Raw genomic sequence first — 16203 nt, 5'->3', positions numbered from 1 at the left:
TACTCAAATGACCCTCCCTTTCCTTTCACCAATATTTTACTAAGTGTAAGGAAGTAGAAAGGAAGAGGTAATATAAAATTATTAGTCAAACTTACTAAATCACCCCATTTTAAAAGAGGGATTACACCTTAAAAGACAGGGTTTTTTTGTTTGTTTTCTGCGGGTTGGGGGTGGTGGAGGAATAGAATCCAGGAAAACCGAGACCATGAGAATTTAAAACAAGGCCCTTTGAGGTAACAAACAGAGCTCAACGGCATATTCTTTCCTTTAGAACTGGTTATTTCCTTCATGTTCTAAGACCAAACAATTCAAATACTGCCTGCAATGTACTATCTCTGCTTTGAATTCAAATAAAGACTACTGCAATTACTATTTAAATGGCACTTTCTGCTTCAGTGCAACTTTTCATCCACAATTTCACGTTAGTCTCACATTGCTACTAAGTAGTAAAGGCTTTATCACTTCCACATCATGGTTAAGAAATTGAGGAAAACACAGAACCTGACCAAGGTTAAATAGCTATTTAGTGGCAGAGCTGGAACAAGAAGCCAGGCCACCTCCTGTTTCTCATGCTCTGCTCACCGCAATAAGCCACAGTTTCCACTGACTCATGTAAACACATTCTTCCAAATTACTATCCCAACCCGTTTTTCTTTCAAAAGAATAGAACAGGAATTTCTGGTGATGACTTGATAGGGGTATTTCACTGAATATAAATTTTACCTCAAAACAAACTCAAACAAGTATTGATAAGCATACTAAAGTGTTTAAAAATTAAATGTCGGGGTCTGAAACTTACTTTGCAGTGCATTAAATAAGAATAGATATATGACAGTAAATCTTAACAAAACGTTAAGAATTATATAATGAAATATACTGGAACTCACTGTATTAATTCCTTAGATTTTTCTGCATGTTTCCAATTTTTCACAATAAAATGGTGGGTAAAAAAATCCACTAAAAAGAGAATGCTCTTATTTCAATGAAATACAGCTTTATTTAAAATTACCATATAGCCATCACTTTCCTCTTTTCACCATAGACAACTGTTACATCATAAAAACCTAAGTTTAAAATATCTACGTTTGGGAACCACCGATCTAGATATTACCACATGGGCATCACATGTTCTGAATGTTTACTCATCTCCAACTCTACTCCCACCATCCTAGTCCAAACCAACAAAGCACCTCCTCCATGAGGTAATGAACAGCCCAACTGTGGTTTCCCTGACAACACGCAGCATGAGACCATTTCACCCCCATGCTTAAAATCCTACAGTGGCTCCCGCTATACTTAGTAGGGCCTATAAGGCCCTACTCAAATATCCACCTGCCTAAAGCTCCAACCTTAAATTCACAACCCCAACACCACCACTCACTAGGCTACTACTAGCTATGCTAGTCATTTTTCTGTTCCTGCAACATCCAAGCTTTTCCTGCTTCAAAGCCTTTCTTTGCATTTACCATTCCCTTTTCTGCCTCTACAGACCTCCATAAAGTTGACTCTAAATTTCATGTCATTGCAAACCTCATCCTATCCCCACATGCCAGAGCTAAGGTAGTGTCCCATGGCACTAAAGAACATTTTATTATCTCTGTAGACTTACTTCTGAAATCACCATATATATTTACTTGTCTCATCTCCCCTTACAACTAGAATGAAAGTCCATGAACACAAGGACCTAAAACGATGTCAAACAAATAGTAACAGATTAGTATTTGTTGTCATTGATTCAGGGCTTTAAAAGTCCCACAACTGACAGCCAAATTGACTAGAACTGCAGCAGCAACTTAGAAACTGGTAGGAATTACAGAGGAAATATGACCTAATGTAAAACATAAGACAAGGATCTAAGAGTAGTACTGTAACTGTAGTATGGTCCACAAAGAAGTAACGGGACTAATTTTGATAACAGTCTAATGACCTATAGCAAATTATTTAACCTCTCTACCACAGTTTCCTCATCTATCAACATAGGGAAAGGATCATATGGCAGGCAAAAATAACAGAAAGGACAATTTTATAATATTCAGAGAAAAATTCTTAGGTTTTTTTTCCCCTTAAAACAGAGGAAAGCAATGCAAACAGGGAGAAAATATAATAAGATCAAAAATTACTTAGAAGCCAGCATTAAAAAGTAACTTAAATTAACATAGTTTTATTTAAACTTACTGATCAATAAATTCCACGCCAACACCAAAGGCTTCTGCCATATAGCCAAGAGTTAATGACCTATATGATTCCAGCAGCTGGCTATATGCATGAATTCTCATTTCTCTTACATAGTATCGATAATGAGGAGCAAAAAGCCAGTCCTTTTTCATTTCTTGTTCCACAATGGCTGCAATGAAAAAGATGACAAATTTTAAGACTCCCTCTTGCAGGTAAGAGATTAAAACTAAAGCAATTCTTACTGGGTCCAACAGACAGATTCAAGAAACTAAAGAACTTTTCATTGCCCTGACACATCAATAGTGGAATCAGTAGTAGTGGGAAAGGAGATGCCAGCCATAGGAGCACTGTGCAGACAGCACTCAGCTGTGTGACATCACCCACTGAGAAGAGCCCAGCTTCTAAAGGAATTTCTTTACAAATGACAAAGTTTGTGTGCAAATATTTTAATTTTTATATTAAAATAAAAAATAAGTGAAATTCATTTTTCCTTCTTTAAAAAATATATAAACACTTCCGGGCGGGCCGCGGTGGCTCAGCGGGCAAAGTGCTTGCCTGCTATGCCGGAGGACCTCGGTTCGATTCCCGGCCCCAGCCCATGTAACAAAAACGGAGAAACAGAATACAATAAAACAAGAAAATGTTTAAAAATGTTTCCCTTTCTTCCTTCCTTCCTTCCTTCTATCCTTCCTTCCTTCTCTCTGTCTTTCCTTTAAAAAAAAAAAAAAAAAAAAAAAAATATATATATATATAAACACTTCTAAAACAAAAATAGACAATAAACAAACCTGAGCAGGTTCAGTGACAAATGAAAGACACATGCAGACCAGAAAGAAAACATCAGACATTTTCAAAAAGTAACAAAACCTAAGAAGCAATAAAGGAAAAAACTGGTAATTCTATTGTAAAAAATTTAAATATTCTATATAACAGCACACTGTAAACACAATTTGAAGATAAATGATAAACTGGAGGACATATTTGTAAAGTTAGACTTAATAGCCTTGAGTATACAGAACTCTTATAAGTCAGAAAAAAGATGACTACAACAGTAAAATGTACAAGTGCTATTTAATAAGCAATTCACACAAGTACAAATTATTTCACCGACTACTATATAACACAGCTCTAGATGGTGAAGACATAGCAGGAAAGTACAACATAAGATCTTTTATGCAACAGAGCAGAGAGAAAGGCAAAGGCAGAGAAAGATGAATAAGTTAAATAAGAAAGGTAACTTCAGAGAATGACAAATTCTGTGAAGAAAATAAAGTAGCAATATCACGGAATGTGACTAGGAGGCCATCCACTCTGGATTGGAGTGGACAAGGAAGACCTCTCTGAGGAGTCAGCCAAGCAGAGAGCAGGAATCATAGAGCAAACGCAAATGTTGCAAAAGCCCTGAGACAAGAACAGCCTGGTAAAAAACCTAAGGATAGAAAGGAGGAGACAGGAAGACAGCTACAGAGACATGGAAGATGGGTGACAGAAAAAAGTCAAAGATACAGACTTTTGGCTTGAACAAGATGGAAATCTTTGCGAGGAGAAAAGCTTTTGTTCTGTTTTTTATTTTTGCAGTTTTTTCCATGGAAGGGGGAAGACTGAGATCCAAAACTTATGCACTGTCTGGGTCCACGTGAATTCATGTAACAGATATCCAAGTGTAGATATATTAAGGAGGCATTTAGGCATGGGTCTGGTGCTCAATGAAAGGTAGGGGCTGGAGACATGAATGTGAGAATCATAACCATCCATGTGTATTTGATAACAGAAGGAAGACAAAGGCAATGACCCATCCCTCAGTCACTGAGAATTCTAAGAAAAGATAAGGAGGGAGGTCTAGAAAAAACAAGATGTGTGTGTTATCTTGGAACCAGGGTTAGAAGTAAAGGACAGTCAATATGGAAGCAGGTGAGTAAGGGAACACATGCTTTAGCAAAAGGGAGATCAATGGCCATTAAACATGAGATGATGCTCATTCTCACTAATACTAAAAGATATGTGAAAAACCTTAAGATTATCTTTCTCCTCTCAGGCTGGCTAAGAGTATGAAGAAAAGAGGCACTCTCAAATGCTGTAAACTGAGAAAAGTGCAAAGGTAAATGGCACAGTTTTTCTGGCGGCCAATATGGCAACAGTGATCAAGATACAATGTATTTTTCTTTGCAAAATTCAATTTCTTAATTTTTCCTAAGGAAATAACAATAGGCCAAAGATGCACTGAGAGTGTTCAAAACAGGGTTCATTTATAATGAGAAAAATTGAAAGAAAAAAAAATTATCTATGAGTAAATGATAAATTATGGCACATCCAATATAGTGAAATATTAGGAGATCCTTAAAAAGGACAATCACAAACTCCAAGGAACTCTACTTTGATTCATACTCTGCTGGTAGATGGCAGCCTCATAATGTACTGAGTGAATGATGAAGTGATGTACATAGTGGCATGAAAAGAGTCACAGTATATTGTGGAGAGAAAAAAAGCTACTTTGAAAAGCAGCATGTAAAATACACCCACAGGCATATTTAAACATGTTATGCTCTTGTATCTCTGGATGAAACTAAATGCAGCAGTTGCCTCTAGAAAAAGAACACTGCTGATCAGGGGGTTAGAAGGAAGTCTTTTTTTCCTTCTTTTTAACCACAATCTACTTTTTACTGTTTGGAATTTTTTACATATGTACATTAACTTTGTTTTCCTGTTTTGTTTTTTTAAAGTGCCTATAAATGAATAAAAGTCTGGAATGACAGATACTAAAAATTTTTAATCATTATTTTTGGAAAAATCTTGTGTGTAAGAATGCGTATTTTTCGGGGGGAAGATACAATAACTTTCACTTTCTCAGTTTATTTTTAAGTTTTAAAAATAACCAAGTATTATGTGGAAAAGGATATTTCCTTTTTCAATTAAAATATTTTAAAGCACATTAATCTTTAAATGAATACAGAAGCAAACCTTCTGTCTCCTGAATTTAAAATGACCTGGAGGTTTATTCAAGCAACATAATTACATGGAATCTTGAATAGGGAATGAGATCTTGTTACTTTGTACAGGTTAATGTAATACCCCATAACATCTCAGAGTAATTTGGGCAGAAAATAAAAAAAGTATTTGCTAAGTCCCCTTTGCAAGCATTAGGGACCATCAATTTAATAAGCCAAGACTTTGATCTTGGGGCTTGCCCTTATGAAACTTATTCCTGCAAAGGAGTAGCTAATGATGTCTAAAAGTCACCAGCAGAGAACCTCTTTTGTTGCTCAGATGCGGCCTCTCTTAAGCCAACTCTGCAAATAAACTTACCACCCTCCCCCACCCCCACGTGGGACATGACTCCCAGGGGTATAAATATCCCTGGCAACTTGGGACGTGACTCCCAGGGATGAGCCTGGCCCTGACTTCCTGGGAGAAAGTCTTCCTGACCAAATTAGAGGAAAGAAATGAAACAAGGTTCCAGTAACTAAGAGGTTTCAAATAGAGTTGAAAGGTCATTCTGCAGGTTATTACACATTATATGATATAGCTAGCCATTCCTTTTAAGTTTCAAGTGTATAAGAATAGCTAGAAGGAAATATGTGAAACGGTAATCCAGTAGCCTTGATTCTTGCTGATGACTATATAGCTTTTTCTGTGTGACTATGTGATGTGAAAACCTTGTGACTGACACTTCCCGTCATCCAGCGTATGGGCAGATGAGTAAGAAAATAAAGACAAAATAAATAAATAAATAATGGGGTGGCAGTGGTGGTATAAGGGGTATGGGATGTTCTGGGTGATTTTTTTGAGTAATGAAATATTCTAAAATTGATTGTGATGATCAATGCACAAGTATATGATGGTATTGTGAGCCACTGATTATATACTTTGGGTGATTATATAGTATGTGCATATATATCAATAACATTGTCTAAAAAAATAAAATGATGAAAAATAGTATAAATTTGGTAAAGATAAAAATTTTCAAGCAAAACTGTTAAAAGGTTGCTAGTAGAGGTGGGGAGGGTGAGAGGAAGTTAATCCTTTATTCAGATCAAAGGTTTCTAAAAGCCAATTTCATTACACTAGGATGATATCTGTTCCCCCATTTTCCCCTTAAATGATCTGATTTCGTTGACACCAGAGACATTTACACAGAACACCCAATAATGTAGCAGGCAAACACCCCCTTCAAAAATAGAAAGATCATTATTTGGAGATCCCCCCATGATCCTATTTTTGTGAATGCCTCACTATTAATCAAAAACTTTCTGAAATTTGCAGCATAAAGAAAATATAACTATGTGAACTTTTAGGAAAAGTTTTAGGAAAATCATTTGGGAAAGACCCCTAGGTAGAAAGTTAATTCTTCTATCATCTTAACAATGCATGGTCATCAGCAGAATACCAAATGGCCAGGAAGGACTGGGAACAAGAGAAAAAAACAGCAAATTTGTATAGGTAGAATCACTGTGAATCAGCTTTGCAGAAAAACTACAAGTATTTTTAACGGATTATTTTCTCAACCCACAGTCCTTGAAAGTGATTTGTAAAACAACACAATGATTTAGCTATTACACAAATAACTCACTGTCAACTTCAAGGCTCAAATATTCTCTACCCAATAGTTGATTTAGGACTTGCTCACACCTTTCCCCTTAAAAACAGATTATTTTTAGCCATTTACTCACTTCTGCCTCACAACATGAAGACTCTAAACCCTGGGTTTGGCAAACTTCTTCAACAGGATATCAGATAGTATTTTTATGATATCAGATAGTATTTTCAAAAAACACATACATTGTTTTTTGGTGGATTTTTTTACAACCCTTTAAAAAAAATTTAAAAATCACTCTTCGCTCCTGGGCCATACAAAAACAGACCATGGTTTGCCAAGCCTCCCTCTAAACAAAAAATACAAAAGATAAGCCATACTCGATGTGGGAGAGAACTGCCAGGGATGAATCCAGACCTGGAACCGTAGGATCAACAATTACATCCTAACCAAAAGGGGGAAAAGAAGTGTAATTAATAAGATCAGTGACAGAGAGTTCAAATAGAGTCGAGAGGCTACTCTGGAGGTTGCTCTTACACAAGCTTCAGGTAGACCTTGCTACCTACCATAATCTGCCAACCCCCAACCAGGACCATTCCAGCCAATCCTAAAGAACATCTAGGGCAATATGTAAGATTCCACAAGGGTTCCAGGCACCAGAGTAACTTGTTAGAAACCTACAACCTCCAGATGGGTCCCTGGTCCAGATAAGTCCTGAAACCTAGCGCAGCCTCTCCAGAACATCAGATAGTTCCATCTCCCTAGCCCCTATTAGTGACAGACCCTTCCAATATCAAAAATTTAGAATTTCCATAGCCCAAACAACCCCAAAGAGAGGTATGGAAAGATCAAAGGTGATGGTGGAATTATACATAGAAGAAAGGATTTAACAAATGAATATGAATGCTGAATCATTAAATTGATATCTCTTTTAGTCGCCAGTATTTTTTAGAGCAGCTAGAAGTAAAAACCTAAAATTGTGAAACTGTAACCCATGTCTAAGTCTTAAATATGTTCTACAACTAATGTGGTGCTGTGTTTTAAAATTTATAGCTTTTTTAAATATATGTTATTGTTCACAAAAAAAGAAGGAATAAAAAAGTCAATTACGATGATAAGAAAGTATTTAAGCCCTCTAGCCTCCATAGTCTGGAACAGCTAGAAGGAAAAATATGAGAGAATTGTATGGTAGCCCATGACAAACTCTGGGATCTGTCCTGTAACCATTTGTTGAAGAATGCTTTGAAAACTATTGCTTTTTTATTTCTTTGCTTTGTATATATGTTATACCATACAATAAAAAAAGTTTTAAAAAAAAATTAGCCATACTGATCAAAGACCTGCAGTTAGCTGCACACAACATTTTCCAAGTATGTGATAAATCATATTAGGTTATCTGCATACAAAGGTAATCGAGAATAAGATGAAGACAGAGGATCAAAATAAGCAACTCTATACTTACCTAAGGACTGGAAGAAAACTGAGTAACGACATTCATAGAGTGAAAACAGATACTGCCGAACTGCTGGAAGACTGTGTAACACTTCAAGAATCTCTGCTCCTTTAATGACCTTTTAATTAAAAAAATAAAACCCATATACTTTAGTGATTATTGTGTAATTTAAACTAGAAAAGTGTGGAGTAATATTTAAATATGTGTGTTAAAGGTTCAAGTATTACCTTTTCCCTGAGATCTGGTCTTTCTAAGGCAATCATGCTGACATAGACAGTGTAAGTTACAAAGGTTTTATAATCCATGAGTTCATAGGATGTAAACGTTGAAACGGTGTCAAGAAAGAGTTCAGCTGCCTGCTTGAAATCGCGAATAGCCACACAATAAAGGCCTTGATACACTTTTAAGCGGTTTCTCCTGTCCCAGTCTCCTCCTTCCTCTATTAAGCTATAAAATAGAAAACATTAAGATCATACTCTAGAAACAGTGATACTTTTTCAAAGTTTTATGTTATCTTCAAAGAAAAAACAACTTTTAATGACTTGAATTAAGTCTTTAAATATTTTACTAAGTAAGTACGCCAATTATTTGACCAAATTCATTTTGTAAACCAAAAACAAATAGGTAGACTTTTTATCAGTCTCTCATTTATAGCATCATAATTTAGAGGGAGCACATGATCACTGCAAAAAATCGTACCTTTTGGCTTTTTCTGTATTTCGTGTGATGAGATCATTATCCATATAAAATAAGCCAATCCTAAGGAGATAGAACACAATATCCAGTCGGTGACCCAGAGCCACAGTTTTATCATATGTTTTGCGAAAGGCTGTCAGTGCTCCTTCCTATCAAGAGAACCAGGGCAAAAAGTGAGAAAGGGTTAAAAGTTTCAAACCTTAAACTGTTTGGGTTTAGGAGTACAAATGAAACAAAATAACTGTGAGTTGATAACTGCTGAAGCTGGATGATAGATACTCAAGAGGTTCATTATACTATTTACACTATTCTCCCTACTTGTGTAGAGAAAAAGTATTAAAAACACTTTAGATATGCATATTCTAAAAGACAAAATTAAAAAACATTTCTAACTTAGTTGCAGTTGTTAAATACCCTTTTTTCCATATATTCACTGTCTTTTTTCCTTTTAATTACCAAATGCTACCTCAAAATAACTTTACTGTAAGTTACCAGTCATCGCCTAAATGGTAATGGAATATTTATCTTAGTTACTATTATAAAATAATTATTTAATTACACAATTCTATCTCAAGGTGTTGCAGAATAAAATATTTCTACAGTTTTAGAGACAAATCTTTAATAAAATCAGTTATTTATACTTGGTAATTTTTAGTATGTGTCTGGATTTGTTTTATATAATTAACTATGTCTCCTAAGTTTATAGAAGTATTAACAGGTTGGAAGGGGGAAATAGATGGTTCTACATTAATAGTAGATTTCAATGCATCACTTTCAAGACTAGATAACAGAAAATCAATAAGGAAACAGAAGCCTTGAGCAATACTCTAAACCAACTAGACCTAACAGATATATAGAGAGAGAGACTACAGATAGATATATACACCCACACATATAGAACACTTCACCAAACTGCAGCAAGATTGACATTTTTCTCAAGTGCCCATGGGTCATTCTTCATGACAGGCCATATAGTCGGTCACAAAACAATTCTCAATACATTAAAAAATACTGAAATCATATACTGTATATTTCCAACTACAAAGGAATGAACCCAGAAATCAATAACAATGGGAGAAATGGAAAATTCACAAATATGTGGAAATTAGACAACATACTCTTAAAACAACCGATGGAGGAAATCACAAGTGAAATAAAGAAATATCTTCAGGTGAATTAAAATAAAAATACCACATACCAAAACCTTATAGGATGCAGCTAAGGCGGTGTTGAGAGGAAAAGTTATAGCTCTGAATGCTTTAAAATTAAGAAAGACTTCAAACCAGAGACCTAATTGCAAAACTGGAAGAACCAGAGAAAAAAGAACAAACTAAACCTAAAGCAAGTAGAACAAAGGAAATAAAGATTAGAGATAAATAAGACAAACTATAAAAAAATAGAATCAACAAAACCAAAAGTTGGTTCTCTGAAATGATCAAAAAAATTGACAAACCTTTGGCTAGACTGACAAAGAAAAAAAGACAGGACATAAACAACCAAAGTCAAAAATGAAAAGGGGAACATTACCACTGACCTCACAGAAATAAACACGACTATAAGAGAATACTATGAGAAACTTACGCCAACAAATCAGATAACCTGGATGAAATGGAAAAACTCCTAAAAATACACAAATTACATACAATGAATCAAGAAAAAATATAAGGGTTAAACATCCCAGTAACCTATAAAGAGACTAACCGTAATCTAAAACCTCCCAACACAGAAAAGCCCAGGACCAGGTGGTTCCTCCGGCTCATCTGAACAAACATTTCAAGCTGAATTAACACCTGTCCTGCTCAAAGCCTTCCAAAAAAAAACTGCAGAGGAAGAAACACTCACTAACTCATTCTGTGAGACTAACATCACCCTCATACCAAAGCCAGATAAGATAAAGAGACCACAAGAAACTAAAGACCAATATCCCTTATGAATACAGATATAAAAATCCTCAACAAAACACTAGCAAACTGAATCCAACAGCATATTACAAGAATTATGCATCATAATCAAGTGGGATTCATCCCAGGTATGCAAGGGTGGTTCAACATAAAATAAATTGGTGTATTACATCACATTAACAGAACAAAGGAAAAAAACCACACACACGATCATCTCAATGCAGAAAAGGCATCTGACAAAATACAGCTCCCCTTCCTGATAAAAACCCTTAGAAAACTAGCAACAGAAAGAAATTTCCTGAACATGAAAAGGGCATCTATAAAAAACACACAGCTATCATACTCAGTGGTGAAAGACTGAAAAATTTCCCTCTAGGCTCAGAAACAAAACAAGGATGCCCACTGTCACCAGTGTTAATAAGTACTAGAAGTTCTTTCCAGAGCGATTAGGCAAGGGATAAAAATAAAAGGCATCTCAGTTGGAAAAGGAGAAATAAAACTTTCCTTATTTGAAGATGACATAATCCTACATATGGAAAATCTTGAAAAATGTACAACAGAGCTACCATAATTAAGTGAATTTAGCAAGGTGGCAGGGTACAAGATCACACAAAAATCAAGAGTGTTTCTATATACTAGTTATGGAATAATCTGAAGAAGAAAACAAGAAAAGAATTTTATTCATAATAGCAACTAAGAGAATGAAATGTCTAAGAATAAATCTAACCAGGAATGTAAAGCACCTGTACCCAGAAAACTTTAAGACACTGCTAAAAGAAATAAAAAGAAGAACTAATAAATGGAAAAATATTCATATTCATGGACTGGGAGATTAAATACTGTTATCAATTCTACCTAACATAATTTAAAGATTAAATGCAATCTTAGCCAAATTCCCAAAGTTTTCTTTGCAAAAATGGAAAAGCCAATCACCAAACTTATATGGAATTTTAAGGAGCCTTGAAAAGCCAGTTATTTTGAAAAAGAATGAATGAATTTAGAGGGCTCACACTTCCCAACTGTAAAACTTACCACAAAGCCATGGTAATCAAAACAGCATGGTACTGGCACAAGGACAGATATACAGACAGTGTAATTAAGCTGAGTATTCAGAAATAAACACATCTATAGTCCACTGAATTCTGACAGGAGTTCCAAGTCCACTCAATGGGGAAAGATATCCTCTTCAAAAATAGTGCTGGGAAAACTGGATCTTCATGTGCAAAAGAATGAAGGTGAACCCCTACCTCGCACCCTATACAAAAATCAACTCAAAATGAATCTTAGACCTAAATATAAGAACTCAATCTATAAAACCCCTAGAAGAAAATGTAGGGAAGCATCCTCTGGACCTTATGTTGGGGAATGAGTTCTCATATTTACACCCAAGCATAAGAAGCAACAAAAGAAAAAATAGATAAATGGGACCTGATCAAATTAAAAATATTTGTGTCTCAAAGGATTTCTCATGAAAGTAAAAAGGTAACTGTCCTAGTTTGCTAAAACTACCAGAATACAACACACCAGAGATGGATTGGTTTTTAATAAAAGGGGATTTATTTCATTAAAAATGTATAGTTCTTCAGAGAAAGGCAGCTAACTTTCATCTGAGGTTCTCTCTTACACAGGAAGGCACAGGGTGATCTCTGCTGGCCTTCTCTCCAGGCTTCTGGGTTTCAACAGCTTTCCCCAGGTGCTTCCTTTCTGCATCTCCAAAGGACTAGGCTGAGCTGTAAGAGCTAAAATGAGGCATGCTGAGCTGCTTGGGCTGTGCTGCATTGAGCTCTCTCATTTAAGCATCAGTCAATTAAATCAAACATCATTTATTGCAGCAGGCACTTCCCCTGGCCAACCACAGATGTAATCAGCGACAGATGAGCTTCACATGCCATTGGCTCATGTCCACAGCAACAGAACTAGGCACCTTCACCTGGCCAAACTGACACCTGAATCTAACTACCACAGTAACCTACTTAATGGGAGAAAACATCTAGAAAACAGAAGGGTTTAATATCTAGAATATATAAAGAACTCCTGCAACTCAACAATAAAAAGATGAACCCTCTTAAACAAATGGGCAAGAGACCTGAATATTTTTCCATTTCACACCCACTAGAATGGCCATTGTTAAAAAAATTTTTAATTATAAGTTTTGGAGAGGATGTGAAGAAAGAGGAATACTCATTAATGCTGGTAGCTGGTGGCGATCTGAAATGGTGTAGCAACTGTGGAAGACAATCTGGCTGTTTCTCAGAAAGTTCAATATAGAATTAGCATATGGTCAAACAATCCTAATTCTAGGTATATTCCCCCAAATTTGCAAGCAGGGACTAGAAAAGATATTTGCAAAAATGTTCAGAGAGGCATTATTTACAAGTGCCAAAAGATGGAAGCAACCCAAGTGTTCATCAACCAATGAATGGATGACTGTGGTATATACATACAATGGAATATTATTTAGCCATGAAAAATGAAGTTCTGATACATGTGATAACATGGATGAACCACGACAACATGATGTTGAGCGAAATAAGTCAGACATATAAGGACAAATACTGTATGACCTCCCTGGCATGAAATAATCAGAAAAAGCAAACTCAGAGAATCAGAAACTAGAATATAGGTTACCAGGGGACAGGATGGAGTTAGAGAATGGGGAGTTAATTGTTTCAACTGTATAAAGTCTCTATTGGGGTTAATCGTAAGTTTTGGTAATGGGTGGTACTAATGGTAGCACAACACTGTAAACATAACTAATACTGAATTATATATTTGAATAATTAAAAGGGCAAATTTTAGGTTGTATATTTGCTACTAGATTAAGTTAAATAAAAAACAAAACATGGACTGTACAACAGTAAGCCCGACTCTAAATGATGTACTATAGTTAACAGTACACAGGAAAATGTTTTATCATGAACTGTAACAAACGTATCACACCAATGCAAGGTGTTAATGGTTCTAAATTTAAATAATGAGTTCCTTCATTTAATACCTAAGTGCTACATGTCAGGTAGTAGACTAAACTCTTCAATTCTATCTTTTATTCTCATTAATTAGGAACTATTATTATCCCTATCTTACAGATGAGGAACTGTAAGACAAGATATAAAGAGGTTCAGTAATTCATAATCACTGACACTGGAATTAGAACCCAGGCAATCTGAACCCAAGAGCACACACTATTTTACCTCTTATACTGACACCATGACATTCTACATCTAAATACTTCAGGGTGCACTGCTTAAAATTAGGACCATATAGAGCCCACTCTCTTAACCACTATAACACAGCTACTAAATTTAAAAGATTCAGCGCTGGTGTATATCCCTCTCATGCACTGCTGGTGACATGTAAATTAGGCTGGCTGCTATGGGGAGCAATTTGACCATACATATCAGAGTAAAAATTTTTCACTGCTTAAGCCCCAGAAATTTAATTTCTCAGAACACACCTTAGAGAAACACTGACTTATATACACAAAGGAGGCAATATATATGAATGTCATTATAGCACAGCTTGTAGTAACAAAAAGTTGAAAACAACATACACGTCCATCAATAGATGAATGGCTAAATAAACTATGGCCTATCTGTATAATGGATTATTAAGCAACAGTTACTCAGGTTGTGCAAGATTTACATACATTAATATGGAAATATCTCTCAGCCATAATGCCGAATGTAAAAGGTAAACAGGACAACACGAATATACTATGAACCCATTTATTAAAAAAACATACGTGCAAAAAACACTACTACCTATTTTCTATAGGTATGTATACATACATGTAAATATACAATAAAAGAACTTAAAAGGTTGTCTCTGTAAAGATGGAGTAAAGAAGGATCAAACAGAACTTCAGCTTTAAGTATGTTTTAGTTTCTTATAACAGTAATTTTTAAAATGTACCAGAATCAATGATTCCCAACTAAGATAAATGACAAAAGCAAACTATTGAAATGATCCCAGTTTTGTAACAATGGTAAACAAACAAAACTGTTGCTTGTGCACTTATGTTTTTATGGTGCAGGGAGATATGAGGAATACACACCTGGCTGTGTACTGGGGGGAGGTGATAAAAAGGCCACGGCAAGAAGACTTATTAGTTCAGGTAAGCATGTAGTTTTGGGGAGGAAGTTAATTTTTTTAAAAAACGAGACATTAATTTGGAATAGTCTCCTATTTCAAGCTACACTAACTACAAACAGGAGAAACGATCTCCACTCACCTTATCACCTATCCGACAGAGGTACTCTGCTTTTGTCATCATTGCATCGCGAATTTCACTCTCTCCCAGATTCTTCTCTGCATCTTCCAGCTCCTCATCCAAACGTTTCAACTCTTCTTCATTTGCCTTTTTCATTTTATTCAGCAGGTCCATGTCCATCTGCCAGTCAAGGGATTTGCACAAGGCTTCGTAATAAGGAGCCATATCTGAAAGCCAAAAGGAAGGAGATGACTTGAGTGGCGCCACTCGTAGGCTAAAGTCAGTGTGTGTGGCCACCCACCTCTTCCCAGCCACACAGTCATCAACCAACTTCCTATCCGCTACCAGTAAGGAATAGGTTAAGACTTGGTACAATGGCTTGGCGAAGGGTGGGTGGTCTAAATGTTTGCTGGTGGGAGAATGTGCACCAGAGCCAATCCTCAGTTTGCCTCGTGACAGCTTCTGTTCTGAGATCATCTTCAAGCAACGGAAACGGCTAGCCCTGCACATATATGTACACGTATACTTAGACACGTATGTCCAAATACATACAGAAGGCCTTCTAAGCGCCATTCACTGCTAGAAGTCCGAAAGGATCCGAACCCAAATTTGCCCTTCACACGGAAAGCTAGTCCTCCTACAGAAAGCCCCGAGCGCGGGACCAGTCTCGAATGACAATAGTGACCGAGACCTTGCTTCCTAGCATGGGGCTAAATAATTCGGGACTTTCCCCCAAAGTGCCCTCAGAAGGCAGAAATGCAGACTCATCTGATAGTAAAATCGGGGTCTCCTAGAGCTCCCCCAACAAAAGGAACGGCCCGAGGGGCTGAGAAACCAGGCCTGGTCTTGCAAACTTCATCAGAGGTACGCCCAAAGGACGGAACCCCGTGGGGGGAAATCCCCGCAGACTCCGGAGCACGGGACAGCATAGGCCTAGGCCGCTGACTCGGCGTTCGCGCGGGCCTCACTGTTATCACGGACGGCCGCCATCAGCTCGTCGCGTACTGCCGCGTCCCCGCGGTGCTCGGGCAGACTGAGGAGGAAGCGCAGCTGCGCGATGCGCAGGTCGGGGTTCTTAGGCAGACCCTCCTCTTCCAAGTTCTCCAGCGGCATTGCGGAGGCGACGACGACGGGAGGAGCTGGAGAAGAGACAGCAACCCAGAACGGAGCCAAGGCGACAGCGATGGCGGAGACGGCGGAAGCAGGAGGAGCCGGCCAGTGGCCCGGCAGCCTTCCT

The 16203-nt window shown here is 36.9% G+C and overlaps 1 protein-coding gene across 2 annotated transcripts in view; it reads right to left on the bottom strand.

Moving 5' to 3' along the window:
• PSMD6 (proteasome 26S subunit, non-ATPase 6) overlaps positions 1-16203 on the bottom strand; it is a 22598-nt gene extending 6395 nt beyond the window's left edge. The window contains exons 1-6 of one of the 2 annotated variants that reach the window (XM_077128792.1): positions 15935-16203; positions 14988-15193; positions 8859-9004; positions 8387-8606; positions 8169-8277; positions 2176-2344 (exon numbers count right to left, since the gene is read on the bottom strand). In XM_077128792.1, coding sequence (XP_076984907.1) covers positions 2176-2344; positions 8169-8277; positions 8387-8606; positions 8859-9004; positions 14988-15193; positions 15935-16079 — 995 coding nt within the window. In that variant the 5' untranslated portion in view covers positions 16080-16203. Of the gene's footprint in view, positions 1-2175; positions 2345-8168; positions 8278-8386; positions 8607-8858; positions 9005-14987; positions 15194-15267; positions 15900-15934 lie in introns of those variants that run through there. The other variant, XM_077128793.1, reaches the window with a different exon arrangement.

Source organism: Tamandua tetradactyla, chromosome 15 (genome assembly GCF_023851605.1).
Source record: "Tamandua tetradactyla isolate mTamTet1 chromosome 15, mTamTet1.pri, whole genome shotgun sequence".
In the NCBI taxonomy this organism is placed as follows: domain Eukaryota; kingdom Metazoa; phylum Chordata; class Mammalia; order Pilosa; family Myrmecophagidae; genus Tamandua; species Tamandua tetradactyla.
The sequence above is the reverse complement of the archived record's forward strand: the minus strand, read 5'-3'. Positions and strand labels throughout refer to the sequence as shown.